Source organism: Corapipo altera, unplaced genomic scaffold (assembly GCF_003945725.1).
Source record: "Corapipo altera isolate COAL_440 unplaced genomic scaffold, ASM394572v1 2b, whole genome shotgun sequence".
Classification (NCBI taxonomy): Eukaryota; Metazoa; Chordata; class Aves; order Passeriformes; family Pipridae; genus Corapipo; species Corapipo altera.
Window position 1 is genome coordinate 24725660 of NW_020884874.1, and position 25684 is coordinate 24751343.

General features: G+C 37.2%; 1 protein-coding gene across 4 annotated transcripts in view; it reads right to left on the reverse strand.

Annotated features, from left to right (window-relative positions):
• Positions 1 to 3523: 3523 nt before the first annotated feature.
• Positions 3524 to 25684, reverse strand: part of SNX9 (sorting nexin 9) — a 59143-nt gene continuing 36982 nt past the window's right edge. For all 4 annotated transcript variants that reach the window (XM_027633861.1, XM_027633860.1, XM_027633857.1 and 1 more), the window contains exons 7-18: positions 25214 to 25298; positions 24522 to 24647; positions 24119 to 24236; positions 21271 to 21401; positions 20366 to 20469; positions 17710 to 17813; positions 14941 to 15018; positions 11045 to 11121; positions 10021 to 10110; positions 8493 to 8607; positions 6988 to 7079; positions 3524 to 5613 (exon numbers count right to left, since the gene is read on the reverse strand). In XM_027633861.1, coding sequence (XP_027489662.1) covers positions 5566 to 5613; positions 6988 to 7079; positions 8493 to 8607; positions 10021 to 10110; positions 11045 to 11121; positions 14941 to 15018; positions 17710 to 17813; positions 20366 to 20469; positions 21271 to 21401; positions 24119 to 24236; positions 24522 to 24647; positions 25214 to 25298 — 1168 coding nt within the window. In that variant the 3' untranslated portion in view covers positions 3524 to 5565. The remainder of the gene's footprint in view (positions 5614 to 6987; positions 7080 to 8492; positions 8608 to 10020; positions 10111 to 11044; positions 11122 to 14940; positions 15019 to 17709; positions 17814 to 20365; positions 20470 to 21270; positions 21402 to 24118; positions 24237 to 24521; positions 24648 to 25213; positions 25299 to 25684) is intronic.

Sequence of the window (25684 nt, forward strand, 5' to 3'; positions counted from 1 at the left end):
TATAGGAAAAATCACATTCCAAGCAGGTTAATTTACTGAAACTAGTAACTGGAGAGCTCGCCTGGTACTTGCTTGCATATTGCTCCAATCTTTCCTAGTTCAGGGCAGATAATGTTTGTGGGCAGGAAGAAGTCTGAAGAAACAGAGCAAAATACTGAAACAGCAGACAACAGTGTGCTCCCTCGGCCAGACACCCATTTAGCTTATGTTTCAGTCCCAGGGCACTTGACCTGCTTTGTTTTAGATAATGTGCAGTGCTCTTCCTCCCTAATGTGGTCATGTTTACAGACATAGCCTTTATGTCAGTGGCCCCTTCAGGGGAGTGTACAGCTGACCAATTCCACAATACTGGAGCATCAGGACCAACCTTTCACTGACCCTAAACTCACCCTTTCTAGGTAGTCCAGCATGGAGGTGTTTTCCCAAGAGATATGTAATGGCTGAAAGTGTAGTTATTTCTGGCAGAGACCCAACAGCTAAACAAAATTAACTGTGCCGCTTCTCTCATTGCTTCTAATCTTTGGGCAATTTTTTTCAGGAAACCCTGAAGAGAATTCAAAACCCTAAAGGAGACCTTTAACTTTTTTTTTATTAATCCCCCTCTCCAGTCTCACGGACTCTCTCTGCCTTTCCAAAGTCTTCAGGGAATGCTCTTGCACTTTCCAAGCAAAGCCTCTTCTAAGCTGGCCCATGACAAATGCTCTCTTCTGTATCCCACCCTCCTCCCTTCTCAACTCTGTTAGATGGTCAAAGGACCTGCCTGGTTACCGACCCACTTGGCAGATCAGTTTTCTCAGTTTGATGCCTTTCTTTGCAGACTTGCCAGCCCCCAGGGATTGGCTCAGCAATCTTAACTAGCATAAACACTACACATTCCTGCATGCACATGCGTACACATGGATCATTTGTCCCCTACTCCTTGCTCTTGGTGAGTGTCTTTGGGGACAGGTTAATAACTAAGGTCAAATAACTAGGATACAATTCAAAAGAAACCAAACCACTTAATACAATTTTTAAAGAAGCAATCTGTCTGTATTTTCTATTATTTTTATACTTTCAACTGTTTGTCATTATTGTGCTGAGATAACCTCTAACAAACCTCTTGGAGCTAGCAACTTTAAACATCTTTAAAATTAAGTATTTTTAAAGAAAACTGTTCCTTGGAATAACACTTCTTCACAGTATTTGGGTTTTTTGGGAATGACATCTCAGAAGATTTAAAAAAAACCAGCGAAGAGTAACAATTTTAGATTTTGATCCACAGAGATTTAATTGGAATGGAAGGCAATGTGAATTAAAAGTGACCTTGCATTGACAATTGTGTGGGAAGACAAAATTAGTTTAATAGCAAATATTTTTAAAAAATGAATAGTCTTTAAAGATGCTAGGTATAAAAGGAAAACTAAGGGTAGCAAAGGTCTGCTGTTAACAGAAAATAGTACGATATGTCGCCTTGCTTCAGCCCTGACAGAAAAATGTGATGTACAAAAATCTACTTTAACAGGAGAATACAGCCACAAGTAAGAATAAGGGAACAACAGTGTTCAGTAAACATGAGAAAGCTGGTTTCAGATTGACAGGACCAGTTCAAAGAAGCTAATCAATTCTATCATGAAGCAAACAGTTTTTAACTCTGTATATGACAAGAACCTAAAGTTCAGAAAGTTCAGCAGGAAGGCGGTAGGCATACTAGCTGGAATCTGAAGGAAGGCAAAAAAATTAGGATAGTTTAAGAAAATCTGACCAATTAGGAAAGACTAAAAGGCTCAGACAATTAAAAACAGGTAAACACATTTTTTAACTTTATAAAACAAGGATATTAAGTCAGTTTAAATCCAGTATCCCAAAGTTATTGCAAAGATCCCAGAGTCACAACTCATGTGCAGAGAGCCACAGGAGAAAAAAAAAACCCAAAACCAAACCCAGCTAATCCAAGTCTGTGTATTTGTGACTCAGATATTCTTTAAAATAGCATGGGTGTAACTGATACTACCACGCTACAGGATGGATGGATTGGTCACCAGCCAGTCCATATATTTCTAATTCTGTAAAGTTGTTCTTTTTAGGGGTTCTTTAGATAGAAAAAAACCCCGCTTTTTTTCTGCTCAAGTGATTACCTCTCCTGTTCCGTACTTGTTTGTTATACCAGTTATTAGCATTAATTTTATCAGAAGAGTTATAGAAAAATATGGAAAATATGTAGAGTGAAAAAAACAACTGACCAAAGACCCCCACACACAACTAAGTGGCCTCTCCGTGGTGCATGCTCACAGGCCTCAGTGTGAAGCACTAAGAAAAGCAGAAGCAGCAGTAGCAGGACACTTGCCTAGTGAATGCTTTCCTTGCTGTGGGACAACTACACACCATGAAGCTGTGGAGGGAGTAATTTTGGCCAGCCTAACTGGCAGAGTGTTTGGTGTATGTCAAACTAAGCCATAGCACAAAAGCTGCATCTCTCTCTTTACAAGGCTGTAAGTTTGAATTACTCTTTTAACAGACTGAACTAGACTAGTTTTGGTAGCAATAAAATTGATGTATATTAATCAGGATTTACAGAATGAAGTGTATGTTATGACCATACTTTCTCAACTACCTTGTCACAGAAAAAAGAAATTGCTCAGTAATGTAAAAATTTCAGTACTCATGCAAAGTTAGGCCTCATTAAAGAATACTCTTTCTTACTGCAGTAGACAGTACTCCTCCAAAACTGTACCACTGCAGCAAAATCTGCTGCTGCAGTCTAATCCCATGTCAGATTAACTGCAAACAAGAAATACAGGTAGCACTTCCCTCTGTAGAGCTACATTTTTATTGGTTTAAAATTGAATGTAGTAGCAGTAATGGAATAAGCAATTAAAATGTAAAGTTAAACCCAAGAGCTAGGGCATTTGATGTGTTTTATGGAGTCACTGAGCTAATGCTAGTGTTTGCCTCAGCCTGGAAGGAAAACATAAGCCAGGAAATAGTATTTATGCTTTTTGATGCTCCAGACACTAATTATTCACCTATGACAAACAAAATACAGGAGGGCATCACTCAAGTCTTATGCTACCTTGTTATCCCTGTTTAATGACTGCATCTTCAGTGTGCAGATTTTCTGTTGCCCCCAACCCACTAAACCTAACTATGCTACTATTCATGTCTGATTTAAAAAACAAATATCAAAGACAATCAAATTTCTATTCTGGGTCAACACCATGCCAACACAAAGCCAGGAATACACAAAGCCAGGAATACACAGTAGCACTGTGCTCTACTACTTATTTGCAGTCAGGAGGGTTCCATCAACCACGAGCTGGACTGACCTGAATAATGAAAGCTTAAAACATATGCGTAGCCTTTGCTGGTTTGCAGTCACTAGCACTATTACACCATCCAGTTGTGATGCCTGATTTATGGAAGACACATGGATGCTTTCTCATTCCTCAGCTGACCAGTATGTGTATGCTGGTGAAAATTGCCTCATACTGCATTCACCCTGTTAAAAACCAACACGATGATTCCAAACAAAAAGATAAAATAGTCTGGTGGATATACATAAATATTTATTATCAGTTTAACTTCATTTTACTAGAAGTCTTTAAACAGTTTTTCTTTTTTTTTTTTTGCCAAAATGTTGCATCTGTCTGACAGAGTTGCTACTGTCATAGCTTCCCTGCACTGGGAATGCACAGCTTACACTTAGATTCCAAAACAGTCTATTCAAGATAAAGAACCTTCAACTTTAGTGCATATGGAGCTATTTAAAGATTGGTAAGAAGAACTCCCCTTCCCCCTCCCAAAGTAAGAGTCTGTTACAAAGATTTCATTATCAAAAAGTGAATATACAAATACTAAAAAAATGCTGGCTTGAAAAAGTGATTTCAGAATTTACTGTACACATTGTAACAATTTATTATATAAGCTGCTTCTACATGCAAGCAGATCTTACATTTGGTGTAAAACATTTATACACATTCTTTACAATTTGTACATATTTAAATGGCTGTATCAAACAACACCGCGCTATGGAATTTTGGAAGCAAACAACTAAAATTGGGAGGAGAAAAAGACAAGGTTTATAAAATGTGAACAAAACTCGTGACACTGAAAAGCATCCAGACTTAGGCTTAGTCTCGTTTGGTTTGGTTTCAGGTTATTCAGGCAGACCCAGATTTTACTTCTAGCACACAAAAGTAACACCAACGCAAAACAGAGTAAGGCAACTATTGAACCAGCAGACTGTACCCATCACTTAGAATGGCTTATAGGTAAAATGCCTGTTTTAGGATTTTTCTTTCCTAAAATGTTTATTTTCTAGGCACATTTTAGCAAAAACTGCATTTTGGCTTTCCTGCTTGCCTATGGCAAGAATTACTGTAGTTGGTGCCCATTGTGAACACAGGTGGTGGTGGCTTTTTTGGTTTGATCCTGTGAAAAGCCAAGGCCTCAAATGGTATTTCAGTAGTATGAAAGAGGACACTGATAAAGGATGATGATCAAAGCACAGAGTTTGTGTGATAACTAATGTGATTATTCGGTACTTTTGCCACCTTGTAGTTTGCATTAGAGGGCAACGAAAAGTTAACCCGGCCCAATAGCATACCATACCACTACACAAAGACCTGAGCTTAGTTGGAATCTGGGGACTTCTACTATTTGGGGTTAGATGTGGCAGTGTCCCCTCTGCTGAAACACTTCAAACTCTCAGAGGGGAAGCTGGCCCTGTACAGCACTAAGGAACACCAGTGCCTTATGACATAACATTGGGGGTGTCAAAGTGCTGGTATGGGAAACTGTTTTTCACATCTTCCTGAATGGCTCGTTCCTTGTTTGTACTTTGTCTTCTTACAGAGTGCATAGCGAGAAAGAGTGAGCCTGACATAAGCTCTGAGTTGGTGTGCCACAAGTACAAGATTTAGTTAGAAGGAAAAAGAAGAAAGGGAAGAATGAATTATATTCACCAGAAGTCATAATGGGAACGATGTGCCATGGCTGCATATGGGAAGCAAAACTTAAGAACAAAACATTCATTCAGGAGATTATCATGAACATGTGCCAGAAACATACATGAATATAATTCCTCCTGGTTAGTGAATTGCTAGAGGTCAATTGAATATAATAGTATTAGTTCATTTTCTCAAGTTTGTCCACTTTCCCACTTAAAAAAAAGGATACAAATGCATAACTCTGATGTTGATTACAAGATTTTGGAAGAACATCTGATAGACACAAGTCTTCAGTAAGTCCATGGCAACACATCAGTTTGATAATTTAGATCCCTATAACTGACAGCATTATCTAGCTGTTTTTATTTAAATGATGATACACATGGGACAGCATTCAAGATAAGAAAACCTTATCTTATGATTTAGACTGATAAAGTAAAATTTAAGTAACACTTTTTTTCTACAACTGATTCTTCTTCTTCTTCTTGGGTTGTTTGTTTGGGGTTTGCTTCTTTTTTTTTTTTCAAGTTTGGGGTTTTTTTTAATTTTCTTTTTAGCAAAGGCTTTTTATTAGCATTGCCCCCACATCAGAAAAGCACTTTGGAGTTGTTCTTTATTGTTGACTACTCCTTATCCTCTACATCACAGGAAAGCGGCTGAGTGCCTGCCTCAGCTTCTGTGCAATCTGAAACAAAGAAACACAACATATTTAATATGTAGTTACTTTACACTGTGCAGAAATATGATTGCAGAGTAAGAAATTGTTTCCTCATTTGATGAAAAACTGCAGGTTTTACTGCAGGTTTTGTGTATGTAATGAATGTGGATAGAGCCTTTCCCAAATCTTCATTTGCGAAGCCTAGCCATGATGATGATGTGTATGTAGGACTCTCAAAACATTCCATTATAAAACTTTCCTTTTCATATATACATTTTCTGCCTTGCTCATTTGGCACTTTCACTACTAAGGTTGTGTTGGAGAAAGCATTGTAGGCAGGGCTGTCATCCTGCCTATTTGCTTAACTAGCACTGCACTACACAGGAGAGCTACAGGAACAAAGCCAGATTTTTCAGGAAACTCACTTCCCCACTGAAACAAGGCTGAAATATCAGAACAGAGCTTCTGTGCACTTCCCACAGCTCTCATGGTAGCCAGTATCCCACATATGAAGAGGAACTGGGGGAGAGAGGAGCGGTACAAGGAAACTGGTGAGGCTGCAACCAGGAGGGTCAGAACAGACTGGACAAGAGTCTGAATGAAGGTAAGGGGAAACCTATGCCTAACCTCCATCAGATGTGTCAGAGAAAGTAAGCAAAGTGACCTCATGGGGACCTAAAGTTGTCATACACTAAAGATACCTCGGAAGTCCCACTGACAAATTTTACTGCTGTGAAGGGCAACCAGTTATTTACGAGACTCCTTTAAGTGATAGAAGTCAGTTTCCAGCACACTTAGACTTGCATGTTTTACCAGTATACCACATCAGAAAATTTGTTTTCTGGTTTAATTATAAAAGCACAAGGAATGAGAAGAGTTGTAGGCAGAGTGCTCCATGTTAACATATTGAATGTCACCTAAACCCCTCCTGTCTCTTGTGCCCCACACTTGTGTACATTAGGTTTTAAATCACAGAAGCTTCCCTTCTCGCTCCCATCCTATGGGAGGAAAGTTCTGTTCAAATGTTTTTTGTTGTTATATTCAGTGCAGTAGGCCTTGTTTACTGCACATCAGAGAACTAAAATTCTTTATCCTAGTAATGGCATTGAAAAAAAACCCTTAAGCTGTCAACAATAATTTTTCTGAACACTGTTTTTTAGTTCTAATAGGTATGATAGTAATGTACCTAGGACAGTATCTATAGGAAAATATTATTTTAACTCATTCTTTGGGATGTGGTTTTTTTAACAATTCTTTTTACAATTTTTTGTACAATTCTTCAAATATCTGCTCTATGGGAGAGGCTCATACAAAAAGATGGATGAAGTACTGTGAGTATTTCTTATAAAAGTAGCAGCACAGCACATTCCAAGAAAACAGCACTGAAATATTGCACCTTACCGTTTCATAAAACTGTGCCTGCTGCTCCAGATAGAGACGAATGACGCTGTTGTAGTCATAAATCCGGTTACTGTGGAAGTGATTCATCTCAGCTGCAATTAGACCCAGGAGAAAAATTATTTTAGAGAAGCATTTGTAATTAGGAACAGTTGCACTCAGTTCAGGTTGGTAACTGTGCAACAGACTCAGTGTCCAGCCCTGCCAGCACAGTTCCTGTTCTCATGCTTCCACAACCTGTTTTGCCTGCAGCAATCAAGTTATGATGGAACTGTTTGTAAAATTGGTAGGGTGTCAGTTACACACTGATAAAATCTGGACACTTCCTGGACAAAGACAGGTTCTTTTATTACAGTACTCAGGTGTACAAAGATTCAACAAAAAACACAAGCAGAATTTTCTCCTACTGAGGTAACTGCTCTTTCCTGAAGTGTTTCCAACAGATTTTGGCTAGGACATTCAGATTTCCAAGGGTATGGATATCAAGTCATAAGCCACAGCTGTAAATATTTAGCTCAAAATAACAATAATAAAAAAAGATACAGCCAGTAGTGTCTGACCCATTCTTGAATGAGGCTATTTCAACAGATACCTGAGAACCAGCATTACTGAATCCGTAACACCTTACATCACTTTCTACATCTCTTGTCAGATCACAGCTTAGGGCTGAAAGAAAAAGTTAAAATATATTTTGAGATATCAATAGAGGGAGTAGAAATATTCTAGATTGCAAAAGTCATCCTAGAAGCTTCTTCCACAATTGCCAGGTATACAGCACAATCTTCTTCTGTTGCTGTGACCAGGAAGAAGGGGGTGGGGGATTTTCTTCATTGTTTTTAAAATCAATTTTGTGTGCTACTCTGCCACATAAAATATTGAGTACTCTTGGCTTTAAGCCAGCTAAAAAAGATGCAACTCCCTCAGCAATGAGTAGTCTCACTGAAGTCAATAAAAGGATGCACTTAAGGGTTTGATATCCTGCAGGACTGAACCCTGACTCCTCACTTCCCTGGTTTTTCAAGTGCGGTGTCCTGCATCTCATATTTACAACACTTCTAACCTAAAGAGGAAAAAATTCATTCAATGAACATCCAGGAAATAAAATCTTATTCACAAGAACACGAATCTCAACTGAATCACCTGACTAAACCATGAGTCAGAAAAACACCTCTGCACATGATGAACTGCTTCTTGTAGCAGGGTCAATGCTTTTAATTTGAGACATTATCACTTCAAAATCAAAGAATCAGCCTAGGGTAGTTGTTTTGGGATTTTTAATTGCATTTTCAAAACATTTATCTTTTGCTATAGTAATGTGACATTTAAGGGGGAGGGGTGCAAAATAACTGCAATTCAAGAAAATACAAGCAGGTCACAAAAAAACCCCACTACAAACAACCCATGCCTAGCTCTTATTCCAGTATAAAGATTTTCTTTCAAAGTATGTTACTTAACAGATGTCTTTCAGAGGTCTATAACTTTGCCATTTAGCTCAAAATTTGGTTTACCTTGTAGTGCATAAGCCATGGTGCTCACACGTTTCACCATATTCTGTTTGTCTTGTGGTGTTATTTTACTGGTTGCAACTAACTTATCACTTTCCTTCACTCTTTCTATTGCTCCCTGTAGAAACCAAATGCAGAAAAAATTAAAACAGTAGTCAACTTAGAGGCCTCTATAGTAACCTAAAACACCACTAGCCACATTTTGAGTTTGCATGCTATACACATACATACACACACAATGACTGATTCTGCCTTCTCACATTTTCATCCGAAGTTTGTTATTTCACTTCATTGCCTTCAAGAGTCCTTGCAAAAAGTGAATTCGAACACAGGCATGAATAGAGTCACCAGCAAACTGAGTTTGGTTCAGGCAGTAACGCACAAGGGTATATACAAAAAGGACAAAATGACCAAGTTTCAAAATACAGCTGACCAATATAAATGACATCCAAAAGCCTCAAATTATCAAGTTTGGTTCCTGTAGAACCTTATTTACACATTGTACAAGATGAGGCAACATAAACTATTTTTCAAGAGACTACAACTCATTGCAATGCATAATCATCAATTCAGGAAAAGCCTTGTGTCACATCAATAGCAAGCATAAAAAGATACACCTCCCCTACACAACGTATTTTGCCAAAAAACATTCAGCAGAATCTGTTTACATGTCTCTTGGCTGTAAGTTTATGTTTCAAGCTTTAAAAACATTTCTCCTCTTTTTATGGTATTTTTCCCCGATGATTCTGTGGGATGAGGGACTGTAAATGTCTTGAAGAAAGAATACACAATCTGATATGCATTTTTCTTTGTTGCTCTCAGAAGTATGTTCTTATGTTTTAGTTTTATACATTTAACATTTCAAGTGATAAAAAAACCACAAGCACATACTTGTGTACTTGATTAATACTTCACAATTTTTAGTCTCCTGAAATACATTACAGCAGGCACATGACCATAAGGAGATCTCTAAGACCAAAACTAGACAGCATCGTTTTTTTATTAGAGAGAAACAAGTGGTTGTTTTTTGTTGCTGGTGTCTTGTTTTGTTTGTTTGTTTTTTCTTCCTCCAGAAATGTTAGCCCTAGTCTGGTTTTTTGATATTAAGAAACTTCCAGGCAGTGTGTGATTGTTTATCACATATCAGTAAGCCAGCCATGTAAGTGTACACAAGTTTTCCTACAATACTGGTATGGTTTTAGTATCAACCATCACATAAGACTCAAATATTACAAATTTACACTACTGCTATTCACTACACTGGGACATGAAGTTAACCTGAAGAAAGTCATGAACTTTCTACTGCTCTCTTATAGCAGAAAGTCATAATATTCTCAAATCTCGAAAGAAGTTCTAGTTTCCTTCCCCCCTAAGTACTTCTTATTTTAAAAATCAACACATCAGTTTCACAGAATCTTTTAGTGTTTCTAGAAACAGGGGCCAGGCTGCAGCACAAATGCAGTGTACTAGACCACCACTTTTGCTGCTGTCCCTACTGCCCAACCCTTGAAAAGAAAGGCTCTTCACATACCTTATGAGCTGCTATGATGTCAGGGAAGCAACCAAGAAATCCCTTATATTCATGATTCGTTTCCATCAAAAAGTGAAGATCTTTCTTTGGCTAATAAACAAAGTATAAGCATTAGTAAAACTGTCTGTGGCATATTAACAATCACAGAAGAGAAGCTATGATGCCAAAAAAGGGTGAAGGGGAAAAAAAGGAAGGAAAGAATACAAAAAAACCAAACCAAAATATTAATTGTTTATTGAAAGTTTTTCATATATGAAAAGGTTTTTATTAAAATATAAGCTTTTTAGAGAAAGGCAGTGAGCATGAGTGAGCAGATACCTCTGTTCCTTGTTTTACTCAACACTAACTTATGAAGTGAGGGGTTTTGCCTTAAATTTTCAAGCAAGATGACTTACCAGTACAACCTCATTACATGTACAATCTCATTACATATACAAATATGTACAGGCAAAGGTGCACCAGGAAAGCTGTTTTAAGAATCTTGTCTCAACCTTGAGATAAACAGGATCTGCATTTTGGATACTTTAAGCTTAACAGACTAAAGATCGATTTATTACCTGAACACCAATCAAGGTTTATTTAAGCTAGATTTGTACCGAAGCAAGCAACTGCATGTCAAAGCAATGAAACACAGCCAAGATCTGGATCCTGTAGACATCTGGAGAGTGCACAGGGAAGGCAGAAACCCTATCCTCTGTTAATCATTGTTTTGTATCAGTAACAAAGGCAGCTCACTGACATCAGAAAACAAATATATTTGAAAAGGAAGTAAACATTTTAGTATTTTAGAAACCAGAATGTGGCTTTCTGATCCAACTGAAATACCCTCACATCACATCCCCTCTAAGCTGAAGCAGTGAAGAAAAGAAGATGAAAGTGCATTGGAAAGTGTTAACAGCAATTTCATTTAACTGGCCTACAGCACTAGCAGTTATGTTTTAACAGAAGAGAAAAAAAAAGTCAGAAGCATCCAAAAGGTGACATGTTTGTACACAGTATGCCAATGCATTCATAATACTCCTACCTGATCTGCTACAAGACTGGCAATTTCTTCATAGGTTTTCCCTGCTTCTGTTATTGCTCCATTGAGATCAGATTCTCCTAAAAGTAAACATAAACGTTCAAATTACAGTAAGTCAATTACAACAAGAAACTTGCCTTGATTCAAGGCAAGAAAAATATTAAAAGAGGAATAAACTGAAGATCTTGCAGAAAATGAAAGTTCTAACACAGTATTATCACTATTTACTTTGACATTTCATACTTTTTGTAGTTTAAGAACATAGGTAATCCCCCATATGTGGCAACAGAAGTGTACCAGAATGGAAAGGAAGGAAGAATAAGGAGGGTGACAAGAGAAGATCAGCTAACAAAACTGAAGAACAACTGATGTTCTGATTTTTAGTAAATGATTTTCATACCTTATAAGCAGTCAATTCTGCACAGTGCCCTACAGGGGTGATAGTGATGCTATCCCTGAGCTCTCCAAGAGTCCTGGACCATAGGTCAATGGGCAGATAAGCAGAAGGAGGCTAAAGTAACTCTTTTTCCTTGCCAACAAGATTTCTGACCCTTTAGGGAACTCTCAGATAAAATTTTCAAGCTCTGTAAAAATCACTGGCTTTCAGAGTGAGTTTCTAACTTTCATTATCATACAAAAGAGATCAAAGGGCCCAACAATCTACACTTAACAATACAGACATCACCACAAATCCTAAGCTAGACAACATCACAAGCACTCATAACACTGTATTACTAACAGGACAATACTACGTGGGACAAAGATGGAAACGAGCCTTACATTCTTGTATTTTTCGTGCCACTTCACTTTCCCAAAAGACCACAGACTTTTTCCATCCTTTTTAGCTTGTCCAAAGCATGTAGTCAATGGTACAGAAAGCAAATTGAAGTAGAGAGTAGAAAGGGGAAGGTATAGTTTGCAGATATCAAACTTCAGTTTAAGAAAAAAAATATGTCTTGATATTAGGCAGGGGTCAGTCTTTTATGAACTATTGTTTTTATTCTATAGATATTAGTCAGTGACTTCATTGAAAATTACCATTGATTTCATTAGCAATTAATCTGAACATTAGTATCTTCTTTTACTACAACATACGGTTTAATCTATGTTAGAGATTTATTATATAGGATCCCTTCATTTTAGTATGTCCTAAAGGAAACAATGACTGAATGTTGCTTCGGGTCTATCAATCGATTCTTACTTTCCATTAGACTGGTTTCATACAGTTCAAAACCTTTGAGGGAAAGTGACTGATCCTAAAAACTAATAAGTCCAGTAACAAAACACTGCTAAAGAAATAATTTTTTTTCTCCTATTTGAGCCTATTTAAGGCTGTGCTGACCTAAGAGCATCATACGATACAGTAAGATAGGCAACATACTGCAAGGCTGAAAGACACTTCCAGGCATGTTCTGGTGCTGTCCAATATGCATTTTTAGACAAGGATCATACTTGCCAAACACACACACATTCTTAAAACCAATTGGACAGTATATAGGCCCATGGACAATTTAAATCAGAACCTCTCAATGTGTCCTTAATAGTTTTGCCTCTGCAAATACTGGGGACAGATTGCTAATATGCACCGTGGCTGGCAACTAATTGATAAGGCTCATTCTGTAGCACAAGAAAAAGAGCTTGTGTGAGTCAGATTAACAAGTGCATCTTGCCTGGTGCAATCTTAAACATTTTAGGCTGGAAATCAGAAAAGGCAGTAGACGACATTTGCAGAGCAAACAGGCAGCACTGATAAAACTGATAAGGACAGTAGATACATCCCATCCTAACCATGCAAATGAACCAACTAACAGTGTATTCAGTATGTCAGAAGTCAGCTACCAGTAGCTGGAAGTGTTTGTGTCATCAAATCAGTCGCTGCAATCTTCAGTATGCTTGAACTTCTGGAACTCTAGTATTTAAACAAACCAACCAACCCCTCAAAACAAACAAACAAACCCGCAAACAAACAAAACCCTCAAAACAAACAAACAAACCAAAACCAAAAGGCAAGGATGAAGAGATTCAGTTCTCAACAGAAAGTGAACTGAATGCCTTTAAGCATAGCTGAATGAGCTGTTCCTCTTTACTGATGGTCCAGAAAAATCATACCTCATACTCAGCCTAGATACTACTTCTTCATTTAAAGGAATGTGCCCTCTTTTAAATACTGAGATCAGGAAAGCTGCATCCTATCGGTTTAAATCCAGGCACTTACATCTCTTGCACAGAATCTGCTTAATCCACAGACCTGTACCACATGGAATGATCAAGTGAAATTGTACATGAACAGCAGGCAGGACAAAGTGAAGGCAGCAGTGATGAAGATATTTAAAAGCCACATGTCCATTGTACTTGCTCTCTCTTCCTGGGAACTCCAATTAAAAAATAAAGAATCCTATATATTATTAATTCAGAAAAAATACACTGGTATACCAGTTATTGAAAAGAGCAAAATATATGGAATCAGAGCAAAGGCATGTGTTGGAAGGGAACTTTCTGCAACAAGATACCAGGGTGCAACCAGACACAACTGGGCAAACGGCAAAGAGACATCCTTGCCTTGTTCTCAAGCATCATGGGATCTATTTTTTCACACCATTCAAAGATGCTGGAAATCAAATTGAAGCTTTCCTTCACTTGCTGATCTGCAATTTTGTATCCTTGCTTTAAGCCATATTGTTTTCCCTTTACCCTGGCAAAAAATGTGTGTCATAGCTCAAGCAATTTTCAGTCCTTTTTCAAGAATTCTTGCTGCAGATTCTATCCAGCTAGGATTTACAGTTTTCTAACCCATGCTAAGAGTACATAACCATGTAAATCCTCTACTTCATTCTCACATCCAAAAGTAACTTTTTAGGCAATATGCTGTGCTCCAATTCTAACTAAGCAGTCATCCTGTTGAAGTACAGGACACAGATGAGAGCAAACTACAGGGACTATGGCTATTTCCAATGCTTCCAGCCACAGAGAGTCTGAATATCAGAAGGTTGTACTTTAATACATGGTTTATGGGGCAAAATGTTCTAAGAGTACAAAGCAAGAGAGAAATGAGTAATCAAAGTACTGGTCAACTAATAGTTCAAAGACAGAAACATTTCAGGAAGCCTCTACGCTATAACATATAAGGTTTTAGAACAGAGCAAATTTGCTATCAAGTCTAGAAAAAAACCCCAAAAGTCAAACACATTTGAAAGGAGAAATCCAGAGGAAACTGACTCAATAGGCTTCCTCTATATATGAGGAAATATTTTCCAGTTATCTGGAAAACATCAGCAAAGCTTAACATATCAAAGCAGGATTTGAAGTTTGATCTAAAGATTACATTTTAGGAGAACTTTGAGCAATTGATGCCCTCCTTTTCCCTCCCACAACTTTCATACCTAAGATGACAGGCTCTGTTTTAGGGCTCTTGAAGAGAAGCAAGGGTGAAGGACAAGAAAAGGCTACAGTAGCCAACCCTCCAGCCCACATAATCCATTACAAAATACTGTAATAAGTTTTCCATCCTCATGTGGAGTTGTATCATGAAGTCACAATAGTTCTGTGACAACTATTTTCAGTGCCACATTTTCTTCCCTTTCCTTTTGAAATCACAAAAAATGCTACAGCAGGTTTTGTCAGTGAGGTCAGTGACCAGATTATACATTAAAAGATCAAGCTAAACTCCTCCACCACCACTAACACACCACATGATTATACAGTGAGAGAAAACAAGACTGCAAACTAGAATATGAAAACCCTATAATATATACAGTGAAACAAGTTTTCAATATGTTTTCCAGAATCATGTTTGACATCTAAAGCTCAAAGAGGAAAGCATTAAGATCTTCAGAAAAAAAAAAGTAGCATAATATAATTAAAATACCTCTTTTAAAGTACAAATGAAGCTATAGAAGTACCTTGGTATCCACTAGTGCTGAAGACCAGTGCCAGGGTCTGCAATGCTTTTCCTATCTTCTGGTATTCCTTGGGTAGTGCTGAAAGTGGGAAAAGGATAAGGAAAAGAGGGGAAACAGAAGCAAAAAACCCATAAGGGTAAGTGAGATTAAATCTGCAGCATTTCCAAAACTTAATAGAAGCAGATGTCAAAACCAAGTTTCATGTTTCCTCTAGTGACACATTTACCATCATGTTCTTACCCCCTCCCCTGCTACACATGTTACAAAACTGGATAAAGAAATTGCAATCTGTACTCTTGAAAGGTACAGTTAGGGGAACAGTGTGGGAATGCTATTAGAAAACAAAAAAAATTCACTGCACTCCTAGCTCAGTCCTCCTAAGCAATTGGTGAGATTTTTTTTCCCCTCCCCCTCATGGGGGAAGAGGGGAAGTGCAGGAGCATGATACGGAGATTTTAAGAGAAGAGATTATTATACAGACCTATAATGTCTAAACTCTCCTCAAATCATGAATTTTATATTTAAAGGCACCAGAAATGAAGATTACCTAGGGATAAAAATTAATGCAAGTATCTGAATAATAAAATTGTTTTTATAATCTATTTATTGAACACGCATGCATAAATTGCTTCATCACAATTAACTCAATCAGCTGTGATTTATGAATGCATTCATTATTAACACTTTGAACAGCACCACTCCAGAAGCTTAAAAAGCAATCTGAAAAGCGAAAGCAATTTTTTATAAGCTACCTATGCTAGCAGAAAAAAACCCAAGTAGATGTGGATTTTCTTATTAAATATTTGTATTCAGAGGGTACACTGTTCAAGTAAATAGAAGGTTTTTAACTGCCCTAGCATTAATTACAACCTGATTTTTACAGAAGAACCCCTTTGTGTGGTATAAAAAACACCACAAAAACCAAAACCAAAAACCAAGCCCCCCAAACTACACAATTTTATTGATTATCTTTGATCAAGCTCTTGTCCAGAAGTTAGACTATTTATGAGAACTGGTATGTCTTATACAACAAGTAAAATTCAGACTACTAGAATTCTCTTATCGGCCATTAAATTGTTACTGAATTCCCAGCGTAAACTTCAGTGAAGATTGGTTTCTTTTCACTTGCATTTAAGAAGTTTCCACTGCAAGTAATTTTAAATATCATTGAATGGAAGGTACGTAATTATTGCTCAGGAAGTGCCAAAAATACTTCTGATTAAGAGTCAGGACTAGAGCTGACAGGGAACTTAAAATCTAAGAGACTAATAAAATTCTTCAGTTTTGCATGTCCCAATTTACTTGTCTCTTTTTTTGTATTCAGTATGAATGTCTGGAAATTAAAAGTTAATTTTTTTGACACAATCATAATTGTATTACTGCATTTATGCTAACTAATTAATAGCTGTAAGTATTAGAAGAGTCATTCAATATCTTAAGCACTAGTGTCATAAGTGTAGGAAGATTTTAGTGGTTAAAATAATACTGAATTTCTACTGTAAGCACAAGTCACAGCCAGCCCTTTGTTTGATCATTGCTTCTATAACTGCAAAGCAATGCCATTTTTCTAGTCTCATCTGAGGAACCTTATTCCTTCCCTGCTCTCCACTTTCCTCTCAGTATAATTTCCTAATGAAGCAAGATCTGTACCATGTTAGAGCTCTGTAATGTGTTAGACTATTTTTGACCAGCAGGAATGTCAGTGACATGTAGAAGGAAACCCTCTCATTCAAAGTGGGGAAACATAAATAATTTAAAGTTAACATCCTATAGATGCTCAAGTCTAGTGTAATCACTGCCACAAGAGATGGGGCTTCTATACTTCCCATCCTTTCTGGTCAGCCCCAGATATTCAACTGCAGTGTTAGATTAGAAAGAGGCAAAAAGATAACTCAGGAGATGTACTTACTCCAAAGTCTGGGGACAATGTTTTTTTGTGGGAGTTAAAAGGAGGGGAAAAAACTTAAGGAGATTTGAGGAGATTTATGTGATAGATCTTTGGTTGCCAGACACTACAGCCTGCCCTGAAGTGTTTCTTATTATGATCCTCAGCTGTAGTACCTGCTTCCTTTCAATAGCTGCCTTGTGGTGGCCACAAACACTGAACACTGCTGTGGACTAGGAAATTAGAGCCCAGGCAGAGTCATAGGGACTTGGTGTGAAGTTCTGCAACCCTAAATATCTGTGGGAAGGAAGAGACAAGATAGGAAAAAAAAAGAATTGGGCTAAAGATTAAGTTAGAATCAAGTTGGTTTTTCTTTTCTTTTTCTCTTAAACTCATTTCATCTTTAAATCACTCCTCCTGGCATGCAATAATCCTAAATAAGGGGTTAATAAGATGCAATTATTTATGATTTCATCAGATAGACAGTCTACTTTGCCCATGTCACTAAAATGTAGATAAATGACAAATATATGTGGACACATCCTACAAGGGCTTTAGCTACATTGCTAGAATTATTTAACTTTGAATATTTTTAAACCTATGGGCAGGGACCAGATATTTCTCTTATGAGATAAAGAAAAAAAAAAGCAACCCAACAAAAAAACCCATATCAAACATACCAACAAAAAACTTGCACAATTTATACTCTCAGACACTGAAAGCAGCCAGAATGCTGCACAATTCCCATTATAATTTAGGATTTCCTTTAGTTTTAAGATGTGCCTTGAATTATAGACATCAAACCCAACAATAACAACAAAAAACCAAACCAACCAGAGAAAAATCAAGACAGAAATGACTGCTGAGTTCAGAAGGACACTTACGCCCTGTACACCTCTTCCAGTGCTCTTGTCCCACGGTCAGCAGCTCTTTAACTCCATCATCCATTGCTTTGGTGAACCTACCCACTGCATCACATTTCTGTTCTCTGTGGCATTTTAAGGAAGCAGAAACAAAAAACAGTTTAATAGATGCATAATGCTAACTTTAAACACAATACTGAAATGTTTAGTAGTGTCAACTAGGTCTTAAAAACATATCGGAGAAATAAATAAATTCCTTCAAATCTCTGCCATTTCACTGAGTTCAGAATTCCCCTCTTTAGATAGAGGCATTGTTCATTTTATTTTTCACCCTCTGCTAGAGACAAGGTACTGGACTATCATTCCTGTTATGGTTAGGCACCTTCCAAAAAAAAAAAAAAAAAGAAAAGCTGCTGCCTAAATACCTAAATATCCTCCCCAGTGAGATCAAATCATAACAGAACAGCAAAATCTGAGGATGATGCATGCCTAGAGCACTCAACAATTAAATATAAGGACCCCACATTGTTGGGATTTACATGTTAGAGTAACAGAAGTAGTAAAATTCATACAACAATGAAAAAACATTAAGAAAGTAACTGTTCCAGATGTTTTACTGAAAGTCTACTATAGGTGAATAACAGTAATGTAGCAGTTCTCCCAGGGAAACATATAAGCATAGTTTGATATTATATTGACAATACCATTGTGCTGAGTTGTATTATAGGGAGCAAAAAAAAAAAAATCAGTGATGCTCAAAAGAGAATTCTGAACTAGTACGTGCCTTTTTACTCTTCTTTAGGCATATTTTCATGCAGCTATCAAAGTTTTCCATTAACACAGCTCTGTGTACACAGTAACGATCTGTGAACTCTACAGAAGAAAACTAAGCATTTATAATTTTCAATGATAGTTATTTAAACTGCATGAGATCTTACAAATACTCTCAGCCAAATGCAGCATGAGACAGCTTTCATAGCAAGGTGACACTGAGCAACTCCCTAGAGCCTCGGCAGCAGCTCCAGTGGCCCAACCAACTAAGAGGTTCCCACCTCCCCACCAGCACATCTTTCCTCAGCTGGAAACCCTACACAAAGAGTTATTTGCACAGAAACAGTACCTGGGCTTTCCAAGAGACTCTTGTTTTACTCCCCTTATCCCAATAGCAAAACATCTTTTAATTTTCTGTACTTCATACTTTATGGTATCATGATCACAGAAAGAGCTCATGAACCAGCACAGGGTTATCACCCTTCAATCAAAACCAGGATGACACAGGACTGTCAAAGTATTAACAAAATTGTTTCAGTAAATAATATCTTTGCACTGAAGAACCTAAGAACTATTGAACAAGACGGTTTGTCCACTTACAGGAGTAATGGCTTTCAACTGCACTCATCCTTGTGGACATTTGAGATGTTACAGCCACCCCTGCAATTGCTTGGAAATAGGTCTTCAGAACCAATCCAGGCTGCCAGCCCCAGCCAGGAACCCACACCCTCTGGTGAGCATTCCCCATAGGCTGCTTGTCTCCCCTCCCTATTTGAGGACAAACTGTTTAGCAGACCATATGCTGGTTGCTCTCTGCCAGGGTTCTGTATGTAGTACATACTCTCTTCTAAACCCTATGCATGAAATCTTCCTTCTCGTTCACCCCTTCAGCTTTTATGCCACTGGGATATACATAAACCACACCACTTAGGAAAAGTAAAGTTTGAAATCCTCATGTTCAAAGTGGAAGTGACCTAAAAATGTCCATGTTTTTAGCTAGTACAGATCTGCTACCACACAGCTATTATACCTGTCTTAATATGCACTGAATTACTTGGATAAAGCCTATGCTGTGATATTTCCAGTTGTAGGTACATTACTGCTTTGCTACTATAAAAACTTCTATCTAGTTTATCGACACAAAGGTTTTGTGTTCTACAACAGCAAGCAATGTGTGTCATGCATACTACAGATCTTATAAGAAAAATTATTAAGCCTAAAGGAGTGAAATAAAGGCTGCAGAATAAATCCGATCTTTCGCACTATGAAACCCAAAGGTCTATCACCAAGAGAACTATACATTAAGAAATGTACAACATATACATATATAAAATAAATATATCCATTTGAACTTCCAGAAGGATATCTCAAAAAATGTATTAACCCATTTAAAATGAAATTTGGTAATTTAAATCACTTTTAATTTTTAATAGCTTTCCATGGATTACAGATATTAGAATCATACTGTGAGTGCAATATATACAACTATTTTACAGAAACACTGTTTTCCTTATTGGTCCACCTACAGTTATCCTAAGCTACTTGGTAAGTCTAGCACTTTTTTCTATTGTTGGAGGATTAGAGATCAAAATATTCTTTGATGGCAATATAAAACATAACTCTGTAGGATTTGATAGTACACTATTCCATCGACTAGGTTTACATAAATTGTTTTAGGATCAGTATTCTGACACTGAAGTCAAAGAGACATCACACGGAGTTCCACCAAGCTTTGGAGGGCTTGATATGAAAATCTCATATTTAAACAATTTCTCAACTCTGCCTTGATGAATATCTCTTCAAATCCATGGATATGTGTGCACACTTACTATTTGAGTTTTGTTTTAGCTCAGTATCAGTTGTATACCCAGATACATAATGCCCATGCAAAAATAAACCGCCTTACATTTCTACCATATCCAAGTCAGGAGCTTCTGGTTCCATTGTAGAAAAGATCAGGACTCCTACAGTTTCATCTTTTTCTGCCTTCCGCTTTCCAGTTTTCCACTCCTTAAGAAAAAAAAAAAAAGAGACAAAAGAGGTTTTTAAGACCAGATTGGATAATTTACTCTTTCAGCAAGATCTATGTGTATTTAGAAGTGTGATTATTTTGAGGAGAAAGAAGCAGAGTTTTCCTGTTTATTTCCTCATTTATAACAGAGCTGGAGCTCAACCATAAAGAAACCGTTATTTACTGAAGGTTTATTTACTTTATTTATTATTTAGTGAAGATATTAAAACCTCTTTCTCAAAAAAAGTATAAAATAAAATATGTGTATGTGTAATAAAAAAATGGCTCTTTATATCAGACTGCAGCATAATGCTTTGACAACCCATTTCAGTGAAAAATTGTGGTTTTGAGGGAGGGGTTTTTTTTTAGATACAATATAGGATCAGACACAACCTAGATCTACTATGAAGTAGCTTTTGTTAGCAGAGCAGTACCACTCAGAGGATCACAGTGATTAGTAAATCCAGCAGAGACAGAGCAAGGCAACAGTCAAAAGAGTATTTATGTATTATTCTGTCCTCTGATGGAGGACACAAACTGTCCCTTAAAAGACTGGCAATAAAGCTACTTTGAAGAGCACAGCTCTGTTGGAATGGTATATAGAATTTCACATGAGCAACTTTATGCCTTGTTTTGATCACTCAGCTGAGTTGGGAAACGCAGCAGTTTCCAGCCTGTCACTACTGCCCACAGGGGCAGTATGAGGCAAACAAGGCGACTACAGAGCTGAACTCTTGGTTTGAAGGGAAATTTGAGGGGGACAGCACTGCCTCAGTCTGTGTATGAACTTTATCTCCCACCTTCTCATCTCGGAAATTGAGGAATTGCTGGAAAACTTCACTTTCTGAGACAACAGGATGGCGACACATTCTCGTCATCCAAGCTTGCAGTCTCTCCATACGCATTTTGATAAATTCTTCTTCAAAGCGCCCTGTTATATATTGAGCAATTATTATTACATTTCTACTCTAGCACCCTCAATTTTTTTTCTTTAATTTAAACTGAAACGGAACCTGTAATTCATCTGGTGAGTTATTAACCATTTAATGACTCAGAACTTACAAGAAGGATATATTGCTGACAAATCAGAACAACCTTAAATTACAGTATAGTCATTACTGACCAAGAGTCCTCCTTTTTAAGACTGCCATGAAATATAAAAAAAACCATAACATCCACCCACAATTCAAATACACTTTTGGGTAAAAAAACCCAATAAACTTTTGGATGGAAAAATTAGGTATTCAGATGACCAAGAGGGAAACTAGCCACAGGCTTGGAATGCAGATATTTTTCTGATACAGTCTGATAAACTCATGGCCAATGTAAGGCTCAAACATTGCAGAAAAAGGAGCTAATTACTTTACAAGTTGTCATGTACTAGCTAACAAAGCACTGAAATTAGACTGTTCAAATCAAATCACAGATTTAAAAAAGCAGCACGTCCTATAAATATATTTCCCTATAGGTAAATTGGGGAAAAAGTAAAAAAATCTCAATAAATCATATGCATAAACTGTCTACATACATGTAAGTGTGTAACTGAGTTTTTTGTAAAGATATTTTTAACACAAACTAAAAAAGTAACCACTTTTTTAAAAACCAGTAGTGCATCATCACTGTGTATTTGTAAGAACCTTCTAGTTTTAACAAAAACTGTCTTCTTGAGAGAATCCTTTATAATTTTAAAAAATTCATGACATCAGACTTCTAAAGCATACAGTGAATAGGATGTATTTGAAAGGAATGAGAGGATCCCCCAGCACCCAACTCTTCTAATTTCCATAGCAGCACAGATAACAAGCCTTGAACGCATGTACTCTTTCAATATAATTCTACTGTATAGTTACTATGGCAGCAGTTCTACAAGGGTGGGTTGTTTGTGGTTTGGTTTTATTTATTTATTTATATTTATTGCAAATATGGAAACTAGCAACACTAGCAAATAAAGAACACAACTAATGAAAAATGAATTTTGGGTATGGGTCCTTTTCCTGCAAACTAGCAAAAAAAAAAAAAAAATCATCATTATATACCCTTCAGTAATACTTTATTTCATCTTTAACCTATACAGAAATCTCCACAGCATTCCTGCAAGGAATGCAAAGCAACAGAACAGTAACATTTGGAAATTACATGCTGGTCATTCAGTAAATCATCAGCAGCAAAAACAGGACACTAACAAAGTCAGTCTGTAAAGAGTCTTGTTTCCTCAAGACCAACAGACAGAAATATTTCTCTAGACAATCTTCGGAAAGAAGCCTCCTAAACACAGAGAAAGATAAGCACCATTTTCCCCCAGAGTATCCCTGTAGTATTTCAGAAAAAGGGACATGCTTTTCTTTTCATTTTTAGCGCGAGGGAAGTTACTCTCTCCCACGGACTCCAAAAGACGGAAATCCACAGGCAACATTTAACTGTGATGCCAAACTCTTGAGTCTCTTAAGTTACAGTAACAACGAAATCTAGAGACCCCATCAGGTCTTCTGGTTTCCTTTTAGTCCACATGCACATGTTTAAATAAAAATGCTGGTCAATTCTAAACACGAGGCTAAGGGGAAGAAGTCACTTCCTCACTTTTCAGTTTCCTCGGCATTTATCCCAGCAACTTCATCAATGCTTAGCTTTCTTTAAACACAGCAGAGCTGCTGCATTTTCAGTGATGCCCACAGCCACGTGGTTGGCAACTTGCCAGCACTTGTATGTTTGTTTTTGGCTGGTCGTCTTACAGACTGTATAAAAACTCTTACCAGAAAACATACAAGAGGAAATAGGCAAAAGTAATGCAATTCCATCCTATACAGGTGTCCATTCTTTTCTTGCATTCTAGAATGTCCTTGTAGAAAGTAAGCCAGAGACTTCTGAAAATCATAGGCATTGCCATATTCTATTGCAATGACTGAACTTCTGTGCATTTAAAGGGTCCAATCCCACTTTTCTTGAAGTCAGAACAAAGGACTTCCAGAAGCTTCAGAGAGTTTGGTCAAGCTGAACTGACATCAAACCAGAGCAGAATGCTATACAAATGAAAGATGCTTTCTAAATCAAGTGTGAAATCAAGCAAGAGGAGAAACACTGCAACATTTCACTTCTGAGTGAAAAAGCCAGTGTGTGTGGGGATGCTCCCTTTCTTCTGGGAGCTTTGCTTCAAAGCTCTGACAATGTAACATATGTGCAATCAAATGTAAAAGAAAAAAACCCAAACAATATAAAACACAATGTACCCCTTCCCCTCCCCCCCAAAAAAAAAGAACCAAACCAAAAGAACAGACCAAAAAACTCCACTTAAAAACATTTGTCCAGACAATCAGCAAATATGCAGCATAAATAGTTATCTCTTCTCTCCAATAATAAATATTATCTTATGTAGTATTTAGGGAGGGTTGTTTTGTTTTGCTTTTAATTACCTTTTTTTTTAATCACTGGACTAGATAATTAAACCTGACTTCTGAAATTATTCTCTTAGTACTGATCTTTTATGATCAATTGGCCATAACAATTCATCATAAGTCTTGAATGATGAAAGGTTGGGGTTTTGGACACCTTCTTTAAAAGTAATGGGAAAAACAAACAGTAAGAAATAACTGAACTTTAAAAAAAGTGATCTCCTTATTTCCCATTCCATGAATTCACAACCATGAATATTACCTGTTACTTGCTTGTCTGGAAGAGAAGGGATTGGAATGGCTAATCCAAATTTAACCAGGAGCCGCTCATACAACCAGTCAAAGTGCTTGTATCTGTGGTTGACAGACCGATTAGTGTTCTGTAAGAGAAACACAGCTCTGAACTTTGACAGACATCTACAGATGGTGACATGAAACATGACCAGAATGGTAACTACGTGGAATGTAAATACAATTTATGATTTAGAGCCTTATTACAGATGAACTTGAAATGCTAGAACAAAGCACTACTCTTTGTGGAAAAAAAGTATGACAACTACCACTTACTCTTATGATGCTCTTACCAAGTCACACAAACTGTATTATTTATGTGTAAAAATGACACATATTTGCAAGACAAAAGATCCTGTTTGAGATACACTTACAGTGCAGGTCAGCTGGTATTCAATGTAGCTCTTGAGACCATACATTTTAGAACCTTTTTTGGGATCTGCCACCACACAGTCAAATGTAGAGGTAGGATACACCCACATGGGGCCATAATCACCAATCTGTAAGAAATAGCAAATATTATCTTTAAATATATCATGTTGCACAAGCTGCAAACAAGGAGACAAATATCTTCTCTCTTCATTTGACAGTTGCCATTGACTTCAGCGAGAGACTGAGAGTCCAGAAATAGAGGAGTTTCTTGCAACCAGGGATGATCGACCACAGTTGAGTTTATCTTGTGTATTTTACAATTCTTCCCAAATAGCAAAGGAGTGATGAGTTCCAGGGCTATTTCAACCACATTTCACAAAACAGCATATATCCAGAAGAGTTTGTTTTTTAGATCAGAAAACGACCTGACCATAGTACTGAAAATAATAAACATCATCATCATCATCACACTTACCTGTTTTATTATGACAGTTCTATTTCTAATTATATATTCAATGTCAGTTTCTTCTGACCCAAATACATATAGCAACCCTGAGTCTAAAAGTTCAGTTGGAAAAAAAGGGAAGGATGAGGAGGATTAAAAAACCCAAACAAACAAACAAATAAAAAACCCCAGCCCCAAAACAAAGCACACCACCCACACAGAAAAATTACACACATGTCCCCAACTTACAATTATGGGAATTTTCTCTTTGGGTTTTGCTAGCTGCTTTGCCAACAGATACTGTTCCATTCCAGGTTTTGCAAATCCAGGAAATCTAACAATAAAATAAAGTGAAAAGTTTATTCCATATTATCTTTCATTTGACATATGCAGAATTACCAGCCATTATGGGAAAAAAAAACCCTAAGTATTTCTCAGGTATAGAAAAGAATTAATGTGAATTACTTTAACAACCAACAATTTACCCTGAAAAAAGCAGAAAACTTTTAGCTACTGACATGCAGCTTTTTCTTTTGTGTGTGTGTGTGTGTGTGTGTGTGTGTGTGTAATACGGGCCCCTTCTTGCAGAGCAAAGTGCTATTTGAGCTCTGCAGTCCATCAGAGCAAACATAATAGGAAGACACACAGTAACATCTGTCACTCCCCTGCAGCCCACCGTCTCTGAAAATACACACACACACACACACACACAGATGCTCA